This window comes from Perca flavescens, chromosome 13 (genome assembly GCF_004354835.1).
Source record: "Perca flavescens isolate YP-PL-M2 chromosome 13, PFLA_1.0, whole genome shotgun sequence".
Taxonomy (NCBI): Eukaryota; Metazoa; Chordata; class Actinopteri; order Perciformes; family Percidae; genus Perca; species Perca flavescens.
In genome coordinates this window covers 10,454,128-10,470,960 of record NC_041343.1, presented here as the reverse complement: position 1 = coordinate 10,470,960, position 16,833 = coordinate 10,454,128, and the positions used below count along the sequence as shown (strand labels likewise).

The window sequence follows — 16,833 nt, the reverse complement described above, 5'->3', positions numbered from 1 at the left end:
GGCAACGGTCACTACTACTGCCATTAACTACCGAACGACACACCTTGACAAACTAGGCCATGAGGTTGGGCCAGTGTAGGGAGTCATCGAGGAGGGGGGAGTGGGTGGGGGAGAGGCTACGTGTGGCTTCTTGTCCTTTCAAAACCTGCAGGGGTGTTGACTTGCACATGTAGGAACAAAAAAAAAAAAAAAAAAAAAAAAAACACCTGTTGAACAGATCTGCATATATCAAGGATAGTAAAGGTAACACATGTAGGATTCTCTCTTTTAATACATATCGCTGTTAAATTGTAATAACGACCATTGTACATTCAATAGCCCCTATGACGCGTTTGCTGCGGGGACTTTTCCTTCTTTGTTATATGTGATTAAGAATGTCAGTCTGTTCTATTCCCATAGGGAATTGATCCCAAAGTCACCCGCAGTGGTTCATGAGAGCACAGGTTGCTTGGGGGCTACCGTTTGTTTTTCGGCCACAGTCGCATCCTTCAGTTATTAAAATGTGCCGTCATAACTCATTTCACAGCAACACACTGAAGAGAAAATCTTACACGTAGCATCTTTAAGTATGATATGATCAATGAGTCCGCATGACCAGTCACGAGCTGTGACCACCCCAATATGAGGTCCGATAGCACCATATTTGTCTTTTAAATCTCTTAAATGGTTAATAAGAGTGTCTAAGCCATAGATCAAGCATATCATGGATAAAACCATAGGTCTCATACTCATACATGCAACAAAATACATTGCATGTGTATACAAAGACATATATGTAAAAGAGCATGGTCAATTTGGTTTTGCAGCAGAAGAATTCAGGTTGTGCTGTATTAAAATGGACCAGGAAATGAAAGCCTGACTGTTCCTCTTTCAAACTTTTGATGTAGTGTGTAGTGTGTCCATCATGGAAAGCATACATTTTACGAGGCATGAAACGATCTTCCGTGGTTTAAACATTTAGGGGGAACAACACCACAGTGCCCGACATTATTTTAAGAGAATGTGTTTATGTGGGGCTTTAAAAAAAAAAAAAGTAAAAAAGAATTGAGGACCAGCAGCTGGGTTAAGACGTGAGCAAACGGGAGACTGCAGGCATACAGGAGCCCCCGCAAGTCTAACAGAGTATTAGCATTCAAGTGAGGAAAAAAACATCTGAGGCCCTTTCCTACACTGTGGTGTGAAGATGGGAGCTGGGAAAGACCAAACCACGGGACGGAGAAACAGTCAGCGCATCATCTACCGGCCCATCATCTATTTAATCATTCATTTAAGGCAACACAACTTAAATATGGGTCATTTCGGGTTACTGTGGATGGAGTGCCAAAAGCCCTTGACATTTTTGCATAAAGAAAAAAAAATAACCTGTCAGTTAGTAAAGGCTGTTACGAGTATGTCGAGTATGTCGAGTAACAAGACCCTCTCAAAAATTCCAGTTGGCAAAACTAAAGCTGAACCCAAAGCAAAACAACAGCTCAAACATTCTCACTAGCCTAGTGTGTGTGGATGTGACTCCTAACAAGTAATATCTGGATGGGAAATGGCTTCTTAAGTCCTCACAAAGCCCTGGCTTTTTATTTGTAGACCTTAAACTGCAAGCCGCCAGGCCCCATGCAGAGATTCTGCCCCAACTAATTCAACTGTGTTCGCTCGAACCTACAGCTGACAAAACAGGCCGCGGAATCTGTGCCGTGGACATAAACAGATCAACGGGATCTCACTGAACAGCAGAGTGTTAAAGAGGAGAACGGCGGTGGTGCGGTTTCAACAACTAAATAAACTTGCTGCATTACAGCAACTGCTTCGGAATCTAAAAGAAAATAAAAAATAAAGCACAATGACGTGCACTTCTACATGACACCAACGTGTTCATTAGATCGCTTCCTTTGTGCGTCTCGTCGTGGTGAGTCTTCTTTCAAAATGACAATTTTAAACACATCATACTTTGTGAACGAGTGACAAAATGGTTAGCTATAATCTGAAGAGGCAAGACAACGTTTACACGACGACACGGGCAATACACGAGACCTCCGACAAATGGCTGAAACTGTCGCCTTTGACTAGTATTTACTGATGGAGCCTTGCCTGAGGCTGGCTGGTGGTACGATTGCATTCAGGGAGGTTGAAGATCCAATATGTTAGAGGTTACCAGCCAAGTGGTACCGAATGTACTTCTGGCAATTCAAGCCAAACAACAGACCAACCTCGCAAAGTGTGGAATAAAAAGAGAATATGGCTTTAAGTAGTTACAGCATGTCCCACTCAAGTGACTCCCTGCCAGTAAACTCAAGACACCAACAGACCCGGTAAATTTAAATGAAAGCATTGTCCATGCACATATTTTTTCCCCCCCAGGGACCTGTAGTTACACCTGCTCCCCCTCTCCAATGCAGGCAAATCAGACCCACTTATAGACAATTTTTTTTTACATGGATAATTAGCAAATCCCCGGCGCAGACGTGATTATCCTCAGACAAAATGGCTTCCTCCACAATTACCTTGAATTAAAAAAAAAAAAAAAAAAAAGTTACACAAAAGAGGGAACATTGCTGAAAGTTCTAGCCAAACAAACTCCGTTCAACGTGTACAGGTTCCACCACAAAACACGACAAATATTTAGGGGGGAGGTTTCCAAAACGGTCGGGAATCTTTAGGTCATTTCTAAATTGACTCTACTGGTTTTCATCTTGTGGCAGACCAACATCTATATCCACACACCGAGAAATACACACACCCACAATTGTGAGCTCAAACAATAAACAATACCAGCAAAGGGCATCACAATCCTACTATCTATACTTTGGAGTATACAGATCCCAATATATAGTTCCAACTACAACACTACAAGAGTTTACAAGGCTCAACAGTCAGTCAATCTGTTTTCTTTTTTTGAGAGGAATCAGAATAGAGATGACACTGCCTTTGAGAACTGCAGTTGCGTTGCTACATGGTATACATGTCTGGATATTAAGATAAAATAAAGATGGGAAAAAAAATAAGAATTTTCTTCGAGAGAATTTAAACTGAAGCAAAGCCCAAACAATATAAGCGCAAGACAAATCCACCATAAAGAGACTTCCTTCCATCCACAGAATCAAAATCCTGATTAGATTTGCTGAAAAGACGAAATTTTGATAAAATCTAATATTTGTTTAAATTTTAAAAAAATATTAGTGGATAGGGGGGGGGGTATAGATACACGTGTACATATGCTGCAAAAACTCAGGCAAAGAAAAAGAAATGTGGATTTCTTGCCAAATGATGCTTCGTTGCCACCCGTTGCCACGTCAACGTCTGGGAGACGGCCGGCATGGCAACGGAAACTATCATCATAAAATGGTACAGTAGTAGAAATAGCTAGACCAGGAGGGGGCAGGCTCTCCTGGGAAAAGGTCCGCGGAGAGGTCCAATGATTGGTCATGCGGCTCGCTGTCAGGAATAATGGTTGTAGGGTGGTAGAGGGTGCCCAATGCCGTTCTGGTAGTGATGGTGCTGGCGGTGGGCGATGTACTCTGCATAACCCATTGTCAACTTCTCGCTACGGTACCTAGGGATGAGACGAGATGTTTGTAAAGGCTGGCCGACCTACGTGTCACGTTAGGAAAGCTATGATCGGCCACAGTCTGTTCCGATCACCCTGTTTAATACAGATGAGTCAATACTGGATTTAGGAAGTCTCAGACAGGACAACAAATATTTGCAAAATATGCATTTTTTTTTTTTTTGTCGGTCTCACAATGGACAGTTTTTTTTTTTTTTTTAAAGTATAAAATTGATGCAGCATAACTTTTTTTTTTTTTTTTTTTTTTATTAATTCCATGCATTCTTCTTCCTTGTCAAAATGTAGCACCTACATTACCCACAAAGCAAATCGACCAACGACAGTTCATTTGGAGGAGTTATTCTAGTAGTGGCTAATGATGAGATGAGATGTAGAGTGGGCTACAGAGGTCTACTGATCTCACTTCTTTCTAACTCTACACCCCCCAGATATTTTCATTTTCAAACTTATCTTCAGACCCAACCAATGCGGACTCAAGTGACATCATTTAAGGCAGCTTTCACACGGCTCCTTCTGGAGCCGCAAAAGGCTTTATACAGATTTTTTTCACATATGCAGTACTTCTCCCCAATACCTGTAAACAGACTGATGTGTAAAAACAGTGGAGTTCTCCTTTAAGCGACTTCAGTGGCAGAGGATATAATGCATGCATAATTAGTTTTTCTTCTTCTTTTATTTAATTCATGTTAGCTTTATGTTCAGTTTTACCAATTCTGCTTGGTTGGCAAAACTTGTACATACATGCATATTTGCATAAGATTTTAGGACTTATTTTTACAGCTATTTGTGTGTGTGTGTGTGTGTGTGTGTGTGTGTGTGTTAGAGGTGGGAGATATTGACAAAAATGAATATCTCAATATTTATTTTCAATATCTTGATATCGATATTCAGACGATATTTATGAAATCCTTCTAGAAGTTAAAAGAAGCCTTGTTCGGAGGCTATTTCGGTGGTTCTCTTGGGAAAATGTACAAGCAAGATGAAATCATAACCATAAACAAAGGGCTCTGTTCTGTAACATATTGCACACAACCATGTCCTTATTGGAAGCAGTCCTGGAGCTGGGACAGGGCCGGGTCAGACTAGGTTCTGATTGTCCTACTTGGCTGTATAGTCCTTCTGACCGGGACTTATGCTGGGATCAGGAGTTGGATGTGATCTGACTGGCCCAGGTGAGGGAGAGGTGCAGTTCTGTGTGCTTTTTTTGATGTTAGAGTATACATGGTCTAGTGTGTTCTTCCCTCTAGTAACACAATCTACATGCTGGGAGAAAGCTGGAGGGGAACAGACTTTAAGGACGCCTTGTAAAAGTCCCCTGTATCCCGTATCCAGGTGATCGCGCTGCAGTTTGTTCACTATGGTTAGCAGTGAACCAAACTTTTGCTAACGTTAGCATCGGGGGCTATGTAAACGGCAGTGTGCCGTTTTCGTAGTAAATAAAATAGTCAGTATATTACCGACAGGGCTCCAGGTCAGGTGAGCCGTGCTGGTCAACGATCCTGCAGTTGGTACTCCATTCATTGTGCACAAAAATGCAGTCCTCCGCCTCTGGTCGTGCCGGAGTCATTTTCTCATCCTGCCGGTAGATAGCTAGCTCGGCGTGCTAGCGCCGACAACAACCTGGAGGGCTCGGTCAGGCTATGTCCTCCAGGATGTTATGAGCCGCCTGGAAGGCTCTCGTAACGGCTGTGTTGTATCGTGGTCCTGTATTGATTAGTTCAGTGTGGCTGTACGTACTTGTATAAATATACACGACAGGAGAGCCGCTGGACAATCGCGCGCCGCCATCTATGTTGACATGAGTGAACGTCATAACGCGCAAGGTAAGAACTAGTAGCAGCTTACTCTCGTGCGGGACGATCATGATTTTGTACAACAAATACAGTCAAACAAACCCCTACAGTATTAAAATCGCTACATATAATTGTTTAGAAGGTTATAGTGTGCGTTATTTGTTTTCTCTTTAACTTCCTTCAGCTCTTTTCATGTTTGGGGGGTCGGATTGTACAAATTATGAAATATTCGATATCCCAATTTTGCATATCGTCCTATATATATATATTTCTGTATTTATTGTTAATCTCATATTAATGTTTAATATGTCTGTCTATGTATGCACCAATCACCAAGGCAAGAAGAGTATCTCAGGGACACATTAATATATATGCACACAATAAGTCATAATCTTACCTGGTTAACTTAATGGTCTTCCTGAAGTCATTTGTGATGGGGGCTTTGTAACCTCCCTTTCGTAGTAAGGAATCTATGGTTTGAATGTGGTCCCAACCTTAATGAAATAAGAGTTAAATCTCTTTACACATTCCTGAAAATCCACATCTGGCGCAACATTCAATGTCTCTGTAAAAAGCAGATGAGGCTGGATTTGTTTGGCGCACAAATAGATCTCACCTTGCTCCTTTGCAACCTCTGGTAAGTAGGTGGCGGTGCGCTTTGATCCTTTTTCATTGAAAAACTCTATCCTTATACCGTGAACACCCACCTAGAATTCAAGACATGCATGAAATCAACGCATTTTTTACACCATAAATCGCTCCATCCAACAAAGTCAAAGTTGTCAAAAGAGCAAGCCTTAATCCAATATGGAGAACAGTTACATTCTGCGACAAATACCACATTTTTGCATTTGTTCTAACAGGTTACAGCATAATTAGCATTTAACTTAGTTTTAGTCTTGTTTGGGGAAAAAAAATGTAAACCCCTTAAAAAAAAAAAAAAAAAAAAAAAAAAAAAAAAATGTGTAGAAGCTGCAGTGTAGTAATAACCGAAAGAGTGAGCATTTAGGCACCACACTTCACAATGCAAATTTAGCAAACCATGTCTCTTACCTCCCAGTCAAGGTAATCCCCAACGTCTTCAAAGTTGGTGAGAAGAGACACTGAGCAGAAGAGGCGAGGCAGCTCATCCCTTGTCATAGGGGGGAAGCGGCTGTCTTTAAGGGCACTGCATGCATATAAGCACAAAGAAAATTCCATATCAAGAGGTGATTCAGAAAAAAGAAAAGAAAAAAGGGAGGTATAATCAAGCGTGAAGAGGCCCAATGGTTTGACTACTGTGTGCAGAGTTTGAAAATGTGAGGCACTCCAATTACCTTTATTTTTATTTTATCGGAGGGTTCAGTAATGCCTTTTCTCTAACGTAGATGACCTATGGACATACAGAGGCCAGTGTGGTCGCAGCATGGACTCGGAGCATGGCCGCTCACAGCAGCTCAATGCTGTTTGTAATGCGTGTGTGTCTGTACACAGTACCAGTTAGGCGCTGTCTGTTTACATATATTTGACACATCAGCTGTGTGTCTGCCCTCAGGTCAAAAGTGCTGTTGAAAAACATTCCACACCAGGTATTTACAGAGGGCCCCGTTTACACTGAAAGACTCACTCTCACGCCCCATGCGGTCTCTCATTTGTTAGATACGTCACGTAATGGTTAACGTGACATTTCAAATATTCGTAACATATATGTTGATGTTCTAATTGAAAACACTTGTCCACCAAAGCCAAGTAGTGCCCAACCAGCGTTTAACCCACCAGTCGGATGATCCACCAATGTGGGTTAAACCTGTGTCACGGTGTTCCCCGGACTCCCAATACAACTACACAAGGACTCTTTATTATCACAACACAAATGTTTGAATTAAAAAACACATTTACAACAGTGCATACATTACAGTTATCACTACATTTCATTTGTGTCACTGCCTGTCCTATTGATCTCACGAGTGCCAGGTCATCAGGACTAAATAAAAAGGACTTCAGCATATTGCTACATCAACGTGTTGATAACTTGTGTTGCTAACTCAGTGTAACTGCAGTTTGACGGTTAATAAGAATGCTCACACATATACAGTACCCATTTGTCTAAATAAATAAATAACAGAAAACATTAATGAAAAAAAAAAAAAAAAAAAAAAAAACCTACTTATGGACATTAATAACCTTTTTGAATATTTTTTGAAGCCCCAGGACCTGGGATCAAAGGAGACACACGCTCCTCACTGCAAGCTACATGAATGAAACAGAACAAAAGCAAATACTATAAGAAACAGAAATTATGTTTTGTTTTTTTTGCACTCATGCACAGGCCAACTATCAGTTCTGGGGGGTCATTTATTACTACTGAAAAGGTCGCCCATGTTAGGGGTCTTTATTCCAATAATGATGGTTGTTCTCTAAATTTATAGTATTTTACTACTGCGCCACCATTTCTCATGCTCCATCGCAGCATTTGGTCTATAGCTTGGAAACATAGAAACAGAACTTTGTATTGTTGCTTACCTGGTAAGGGTGTACTCCCTGAGTCCTGAGTGCAGATTCATGGCAGAAAATGTACCTATACAACCTCGCAACCGCTTGTCTCTGCCTATTTTCCATGTGACAAACAGCGGGCTGAAAAACAACAAAGGGGACCGTGTTAACAGAGTCGAATTTTAATAACGTGCACATCGGATGTACATTTCTGTAGAGTACAAAAGTTGGTTATCGGCACACATCAGTCAATTTTGATGGTGTATGCCACAGCTGTGATTCACATGAGGTTAAACTGACACACGTGTCTTCTACACCATGACGGATCAGCGTTCATCCAAGACTGCAGACTTTTGTTCATAGCGTGGGTCCATCTGTCCACTCATGACTTGATAACCTATTCTTTTTTGAAACAATATAGCCTTCATGAAGTTATAGGGATGCTGCAACTGCTTCCGGTAAAGAACATTAGCATGTAATTTAGCCTAGTGAAATTGTTCACATGAAGGATGTCTAGTAAAAATGTATCGCGTGTCTGCTTCATAAACAAAATGTGTTAATGACAATAACCCGAAAAATACTGCATAACAGGACCCAACAGTGCTTCAGTTTAGTTTAAAAGGCATCTCATTTGGGTTTGCATCAGTAATGTTCATTGAATTAAGCAAATGAGAGAACACTCAACGTTGTGACATTGTTGGTAGGCATCACAGTGGACCAGAACCAAAGTTGTGCATAACTGCACGATTGCAATGCAATATGTAAATAAAGAAAGACACCCTTTTCTACACCAGACAACTTTCATTTGTGCTTTCCAGTCAATTGTCTAATGCATGTCTAATGGAACGTACACCGTCAGTTTTAACCATTTTAGCGGCCTTCACTGGCTGCATAACTGATCCCGTTTTGGTTTTTTTTGCTTCAGTGTATTTTCTTCCACAAAACTACATTGTGTGTTGTGTTGTGCGCATTTGTTGTGTTGTGCGTCATGATGCTTCAGATCCACTGTGACACTTTGACCAGGTTGCTCAACAGTACATGGCAGATCTCATTTTGATCTTCACTGTGTAAAGATAAATCTGACTCACTAATTTATTGTCACTTGGCCATCAAAAGGTCTTGTTCTCAGATGACGAGTCACATATCATCGCAGGACTCCAGATTATTGTTCCTCTTAATATGAGCACCAGTCCAAGTTTAAGAGCACCAATTAAAAATCTAAATTCAGCAGGACACGTTCATACTTGAGCAATATTACTTGTGTCACTGAGTAATATTTTGGTAACAGACTGATTATTTTATGGAAACAAGTGTTTTCTTGTCTTCTTTGAAACAGACTCATAAAGCACAGATATTTGTTATTTATCTTTCCTACTATTTCCGACATTTCTTTTTTTAAATAGACCAGTATGGAGCCACTACTGATACAGCTACTACTGATACAACGTGGTGATTTTTTTTCCTGTCTCTTGCTCTAATAACAAAAATTGAAGAGTGTGTGTAGTAGTGTAAAGAGAAAAGGAGAAAAAAGGAAAAAAATATTAGCTCAGAGTGTTTCCCCGGTAAAGACATTGTGAATACCAGAACTAATACCGGTACTTCAATTTTGACACTGGCTTGTACACAATGTCTTTTTTTGTTTAATCCATAGAGAGTCTTCAACTAGAATTCCTACACTGTTCCTACAAAAAAAGGCTTTAAAATTCAAATTTTACAAAAAGAAACATACATGAGACATTTTCTCTTTGAACAAATCTTACATTTTATTTTTAGCTTCTTCACATATGAAACAACCGTTTTACAAAATTAAAACCAAAATTTCGAGTTCTGATTCAATGAAGTACCAGTAATTAAAAACAAAAATGTAAATTACAAAGGAACAAAAAATTACAGCTACAGCACATAGGTGCAAAATGGTCTAAATGGTCTAATGCAAAAAAATAAATAAAAAAAATGAAGTGGTGTCTAATGGTCACCGATGTAGAATTTGATGTCTTACAAGTTTCACCCAGCAGTTCCTCAGAAACCTTTATATGGCAACTTTCCAGTGGCTTCATTATACCTTTCCTGAAACATTTCCCCCTTGTCTACCAGTGAGGAAAGGCTCCTCCGGCGTTGTCCTCAGGGGGGGGGGGGAGGGGATCGACAGGGGCAAAGGGTGATGTAGAAAGGAAAAGATTGCTGGTGTTTACCATTTGGTAGCACAATGGATAAGATAACATGGATTAACAAGACAGCATGTTTGCTAGCTACTTATTACTTTAAAATTGTAATCTTAAATGTCAGTTGTTTGTTTAGCTTACTATAGCTACAAAAATAAAAGTAGTTTACTGTATAGCTATAAGTTAGCAAACATAACATTACACAGATTTCAATTAACCCTACCCGATCAAATTACTAAAGTTGTCTTAACAAGTTGCACAACCATTCAAGTCAACTTAAGTAAGCTAGCTAAATTGGCCGACTAGTTATGCTAACGTACCTGTAGCAGCGCTCGCTGGCTAGCGTGGTCCATTGGTCTTCTTGCAGTCAAAATGAAGCTTTTTTTTTTTTTTTTTTTTTTTTTTTAAAGAATGCATCCTGTGTTCTGTGTAGTTCCTTGAAGCTGCTACCTTTGCACATATATTGAGTGACAGCAGCATGTGCCCCTTCATTTGTATGAAGTCTTGCTGTTTTACAAATACCAACAATATGTACGATACGATGAGCTAGACAGTCGGTCTAGACAGCAGAAACACAACTGTCTCAACGTGATTCACAATGAATTCATGAGTTTACCATGACTTCAAATAAAATGGCCCATTTGTAAGAAACCTGGGTTCCCATTTCTAAATTTTTGTACCACTATCTAAAAAAGGTCATGAAACGTGACAAAATATTCACAATCTGAGGCACTGAATTGTTCACTGGCTAACTTTGCTGAGCACTGTGCCTATTTTAAATGTAGTTGTTCTTCGGAGCATTTCAATAATTCAATCTGACAATGCCCCCAAGTGAAGGACATGTCGAGGACACCACGGACCAGAATTAAGAGTTTCTCAAACCTGTTGGAGTTTTCACATTTCTACATTCCTATTCTGATTGGCTGCTTGGCTTTAGACCTTAGTTCCATGTGGTGAAGGTTAGGCACAACCCCAATGTTCACCCTTTAACACGGACAAACTTAATTCATTCATTTAATTCAAATTAAATGTATTTCTCTAAGGGCTGTTGGGAAGTTTAAGTATTGCATGCTCAGATCTACATTGATTGTGCAAGTTAAAAAAAAAAAAAAAAAAAAAAACTATTTTGAAAGCTTCCGCTGTGTAAAGCTAAATGGCTTTCTGAGCCCTTTCTGAACACTTTCCCCATGTCCCGGCTGAAGGAAATTAAACACAATTTACAATTGGGGATGACACGGAAAATACAAATAAAAATTTACAAATGTACATAGCAACAAATACTTCTGCTCAACATACAAAAGGACCCACATTATGTTGATGTTTTCAACTGTTTTGATCAAAAGACATTACTAATCATAATAATCATCAGCAGCAAACACTTAATTTTTTCATCAAACTATATCCATTCAGGAAATCTTTGGCAATGATCGCACAGGTGACATCCGTTAATGCTTATGAAGGTTTATTGCTTAGCATGGACATTGGGACCACGCCTTGAAGTAATGGTCTTGAAAGGGATTTTTAAATGAACACACCAACAGTGGGAGAGAGAGGACTGGGAAAATATTCTGTGGTAGCTCACATATTTGAGTCTGAACTTGTGGATTAATTTATAGGAGGCAGCCATGTATGTAATCAGGAATGTCTGAAATGTAGTGGCAAAAAAATTAAGCATTGGGTCTGCATTTCTCGATTATCCACATGTATGGTTAGTTGGTTAGTCTAGCTAAGACAAAAGACGTGGTACAGTTAGCTGTAGCCACTCTGTTTCGGAAACGTCAATTCATTGTTCAGTGTTTGCTGCACCACTATCAGTTTTAAATGGTTCTCATATTTAAATGTGTAAAGCCTTTGCCTGGAATTGGCTGAGGTGATTTTGAGGTAGACTCTAGATAGAGATGTTAGTGTGATACTTTTTGAGGCTACGCTTGTATAATTAAAAGGCTTCAGTAGGTTGGATTTTCTTCCAAAGGTCAACATGCCAGAAGCAGCATTTCAACAGACTCATTATCCAATACAGTCTCAACTATAAAAAGGCAAAAAAGCATTGTGATGGGAATGTGCTGAGTAAGAAGAATTTATTAAACACATATACAGTGGTTATGAGGGATTGTTTACCATAATTAGGGCTGGGTATCATTCAAACATTTTCGATACCGGTACAGATACCAATACCGTGACTTCGATAAAAGGTTCCTGAACGATACTTTTTTTTGATACCAATTTTATCAAATTCATTTAAACAAAAAGAAATTACAACATTACAGCACAAATCCCTTATTTATTTTTCAGCTCCTACTAGCGAGCCCTGTCTCTGTGCGTAACGTAGAGTTTTTCCTGCATGTCTCTACGACGTGTAACGTTAGACAGCCAATCACCAGCATTATTAGATCTTGGTAGAAACACACTTCATGCTTATTGGCTTACTGACACTGATGAGATTTACTCCTTAGGTACTGAAATTTGGTAGCCTGAGGCATCAATCACAACTGCTGAGGCGGGCTTTACACCAATCCCAATCGCTGAGGCGGGCTTTACGTGACGACGATAGCGCAGCGACGGCGAGCAGCTTTTTGTTTACATTCAACATGAGTGCTACCGAAGCCGTGCTTCACGTGCTCAGCGAACTGCAGGTCAGTGTGACATATGCCGATTTCATGCCGGTCAACTCTACAATTAACTGACACCATAAGTTATACGAGTTACAATTCTCAAAGACGCACGCACACAGCACAGTCTCTTTTTCCTTTCTCTAAACTTTTCTGCCGTGTGTGGCGCGCGACCGCTTCGGTGTGAAGCGTCTCGCGCTATTCTCCCACATGTCGGGAACGTCGTGAATTAACCTGCAACATGTCAGCTGTTTGGGAATTCTTCAGCGCGTGTGCAGAAGATAACAAGTTTGCAATATGCAACACATTCAAGGAGAAAGTAGGGTTTGGAGGGACGACACCAAGGTGAGTCCCTACTGGTGAGTGGCGTCCGTTGGTGACGCCCCTCTAGAAATTAATTTCCCAGACCCACTCTCAGTTACAGCTGAGAAGGGTCTGGTGTCAACCAGGCTAGAAATTTGGTATTGAATGACGAGGCATTTTTGACACTCGATACTAAGGAGGCAATTTGGTCGGTGCCTAAAAAAGTTTTGACCTCGGTACTCAGCCCTAACCATAATTATTACCTGCAAAAACCCTGAGTTTTGGAACTGTTTACATTAAACACACACCATTCACAAACCATCATATACACCTGAAATGTACACACCATTATTATTAGTGTCTGAATGGGGAAGTTAAAGAGTGCCTTTTAATTGTACACTTTAATTTGTTATGACCATAGAAAGAAACATTTGAAAAACACAATACGGCAATTCCTTTGACTATTTTGATACATTTAAACATGGCGCTTGTCAATAAGTCACCCCAAAGTTTCTTCGCTCATTTCAAGTCAATACACTGGAATAGTAAACTCTAGTTGTAATTGTAAACAATAACTTCAGAGCCTCAAAATATAAGTAAAACCCCGGCAAAGTCACATATTACATCACATTACAACGCTTAGCTGAGGTGGGGTCAACATGTTTCAGTGGAGGGCGGTCACGGGCAGAAAGCATAACGTTACATTAATCTTTTTGTTAATTTGGTCGTGGTCAGTGAATGCTTCAAATGAATAAACACTGCATTTGTTTTTATATTTATATAACATTGCCAATGCATTATTTTTGTTAAATTTGGCGATAAGGAATGTTTAGGACTTATCAGGAACCACATTTTCTTTGTTGGTACCTTCTTTTTACAGTCTTTGGTTGGTGCTGAACTCGGTTAACGTTAGTGTCCCTTAATTAATTCGACAGTACACCTACCAGAGACTGTAAAACGAGCGATTAATGTGACCGGTTATAGTGATCCCATAGAGCGCTTTAAGACATTTAGCTATTAAATTACTTACCAAAAGCTAATTTGTGCTTCGTTGCTAAGCTAATGTAGCTTACAAAGCTAAGCCTGGTATGTGGCAATTCAGAGTTCATTGAGTGCAACATAAAATATTTATATTACTAACGGTGACTTTTAATGTGTAGTATTTTAGCGGTTTAAAAGCTCTACCGTAACTAGCAAAACGTCTACTGTTAACCCGACAAAATAAGCAATGTTATCTTACTCGTTTCCACCCTTTTTAGCTTTAGTGTCAGTGGCTAGCTAATATTAGCTAGCTAGCTTGTAGCAAACAGGCTCAACGTCAGCCAGTGGTATTTGAGTTAGACAAACAGTATTGCATAATGTTCATTTCGCTGAGTAGCGACGGGAAATATAAAAATACATCAGAGTACATCATTTAGTCAAAGGTAACATAGCATGATAACATCCTATTAAATCATTCATTCTAACGTTAATGTTAGCTAGCTAGGTTAGTGGAGTTGCGGGCCAGTGCCGACCATATAGACACTGTTTTTCTATGGTACCGACAGTCAAGGCGACAAGGCCCAAATTCCAACTTGGCCAAATTAAGCTATGATCGCGAGTTTTCACGTTAAATTCATTATAAGTCAAATGTTGTTTTGATGTGACAGTTTGTGCCCTCAACACTGAAGCAGAATCCAGAGGCAATCCCACCAAGTGTGCCGCAAAAGACATTAGTTGGGAGACTACATCGATGAGCTTTGACATGCAGCAAAACAACAAAAGACAAAGATACTCACTAGGGATCATTTGTAAACCTGGGTGTTCTTGGAGGCTGGTATCCGTAGAGGTGGCAATAAAGGACGTCAAAACAGAAGCAGCACATCTCCGCTGAGACGACCATTTTTCTGCTTCCACCTCCCGAACCAGGTCCCGAGCTGAGATTTGGGGAGAGGCCGGATGAAGTGTAACCGGCCTGGGCTGGGGACAGAGCGTTTGAGCCGCCGCCGCCGCCGCTGCTGCTGCTACTACTGCTGCTGCTGCTGCTAACGCTACCCCCGGGTCCCCCCAGGCCGTTGGCTCTGATCACGTTCGCCGCTGCTGCAACGGTCGCGGAGGAGCCAATCCCCAACTCCGAGCCACAATGTCCGGTTCCTACCACCCCGTTTCCTATCCCCACCCCACCGGGACCCCCCGACCCGGGCGATCCCGACAGCTTCTGCTTCTTCACCCCGCAGCACCCGGCCGCCATCTTGGAACAATCTGCACCGACACACCGCTTCCGACCCATAACCGTCACCGCGGGAAGGGAGGGGGTGAACGCCGACCAGACGTAGAAATCCCACTGCGTTGATACGTATGACGGACAATACTCCACTTTCACTCTTTTATTTTTTTGTCGGACGACGAAATAACCTATGTGAGAAGACTGCAATGTCACCCTAGCGTTGCCTTTAAAAATGCGTGACTTCGCTAAGCAAAATCCATAGCTGGATATGCGTTTTTTCCTTGAGTAGTCAGCCAGTCCAGCTTTGGACAACGGTGTTCCAGTGGATCACCGATAACGTCAAGTCCCAGCCAAATATTCACCCCCTTTTCCCTAACAAGAAACCATCTGAGGCGATCTCAGTCAGTTCCCCTAAATGTTCAGGGAGTGAACAGTCCAAACAGGCCGCAGATGACAGTAGCCAGGCGGTCCAGATGTGAAGCCGACAGCCAGTGCGCTGTAGCCCAGCAGCACACCTCTCCAAGTGGAAGCCGGTAGCTTGAGTACACAGGACCCATAAGCTTTAGCACAAATTGCGCAAAATGTGTTGGGTAGCGTAGCTTCTCATTGCACCAGCTTGTTTGCCACTGCCTCACGAACTTCTAATTACACAACAGGCCCAGTATGTTGGAATTCCAGACACTGGGATAACGCAGAGTAAAATGGCATCTGACAATGCGGGTTTGGCATGGCACTATACAAACGCATCAACGCCGAGCAAGTCATTTCAGTAACGTTAGCCCACAGTTTGCACCTGCATGATGCCTGTTCTTCTAAAAATTCTAAATAACAGCTCCGCGTCAAACGTAGAACTGAAAGTTTTCAGTAGGTTTGTTTGGAGGTTGTCATCCGTTTATGGGGATACATATAGAGCATTCTAGTCCGTGAGCCGTGAGAAATCCTCAGGGTTTGGCAACCATCGCTCCGCACCCGTCTCTCAGCTGCTACCATTCAGTGCTGTTCGGGTAAAAGCCCTGATCAGTCTGTGGTGGGCACAAGCATCGGTGTCGTCGGCACGTCGGAAGCGGATTCAGAAAGTGGGTTGCGCACAGTTGCTACACATTCTGCGTAGCTTCTGGGGGTATCAAATGTGCTATTGCCGTGGAAGCATGCGCGCTCCCGACGTCCATACGCATGCATGCGTGCGTGCATGGAAAACTATCGGTAGCCTAGGGGTCTTCACTGTTTTTAAGGGAAACGGGGCAGGGACCCCTATACAGTAGGCCTATATTGTATAAAATAAAGTTGGATATTAAATTAAACTGGGCCTACAATAACGTGTGGGCTGCCTAAAGCCTTTACCCTTTTAGTGCATAGAATACTAAGCTATTAAAATATTTGTTGGCATGATTTTATCAGTTATGTTATAATGTTAAACATGCTTGTGGGGCGCCCAGATAGCTCAGTTGGTAGACTAGAGCAGGCGCCCATAGAGGTTTTACTCCTCGACGCAGCGAGCCTTGATTCTGACCTGCGGCCCTTTGCTGCATGTCGTTACCATTCTCTTTCCCCTTTCATGTCTTCAGCTGCCCTGTCAAGAATAAAGGCCGAAAATGCCCCAAAAATAACCTTTACAAAAAAAAACATACATGTGGCACAGTGAATCCTTATTAACTTTATCTGTGGATAGCTATCTTAGTGACTATACCTTACCGATAGGCCATTAAGCCTATCATCAGTGTTTTTTTCT

General features: G+C 41.3%; 1 protein-coding gene across 1 annotated transcript; it reads right to left on the bottom strand.

The window, feature by feature from the left end:
• Positions 1-108: 108 nt before the first annotated feature.
• Positions 109-16,136, bottom strand: ammecr1 (AMMECR nuclear protein 1). The gene is made up of 6 exons (XM_028595821.1): positions 14,677-16,136; positions 7,855-7,965; positions 6,406-6,520; positions 5,969-6,059; positions 5,750-5,846; positions 109-3,544 (listed from the first exon to the last, which is right to left on the bottom strand). The coding sequence occupies exons 1-6, from the start codon at positions 15,165-15,167 to the stop codon at positions 3,430-3,432; spliced, it is 1,020 nt and encodes a 339-aa protein (XP_028451622.1). The 5' UTR covers positions 15,168-16,136; the 3' UTR covers positions 109-3,429.
• Positions 16,137-16,833: the final 697 nt, after the last annotated feature.

Bases quoted from the DNA above. Each gene is read 5' to 3' on its own strand.
- ammecr1 (XM_028595821.1), bottom strand. From the start codon at position 15,167: ATGGGTCGGAAGCGGTGTGTCGGTGCAGATTGTTCCAAGATGGCGGCC. The intron at 6,521-7,854 runs GTAAGCAACAAT...ATATGCATGCAG, and splicing joins AGGGAGTACACCCTTACCAG to TGCCCTTAAAGACAGCCGCT. The intron at 5,847-5,968 runs GTGAGATCTATT...TATTTCATTAAG, and splicing joins AGAGGTTGCAAAGGAGCAAG to GTTGGGACCACATTCAAACC.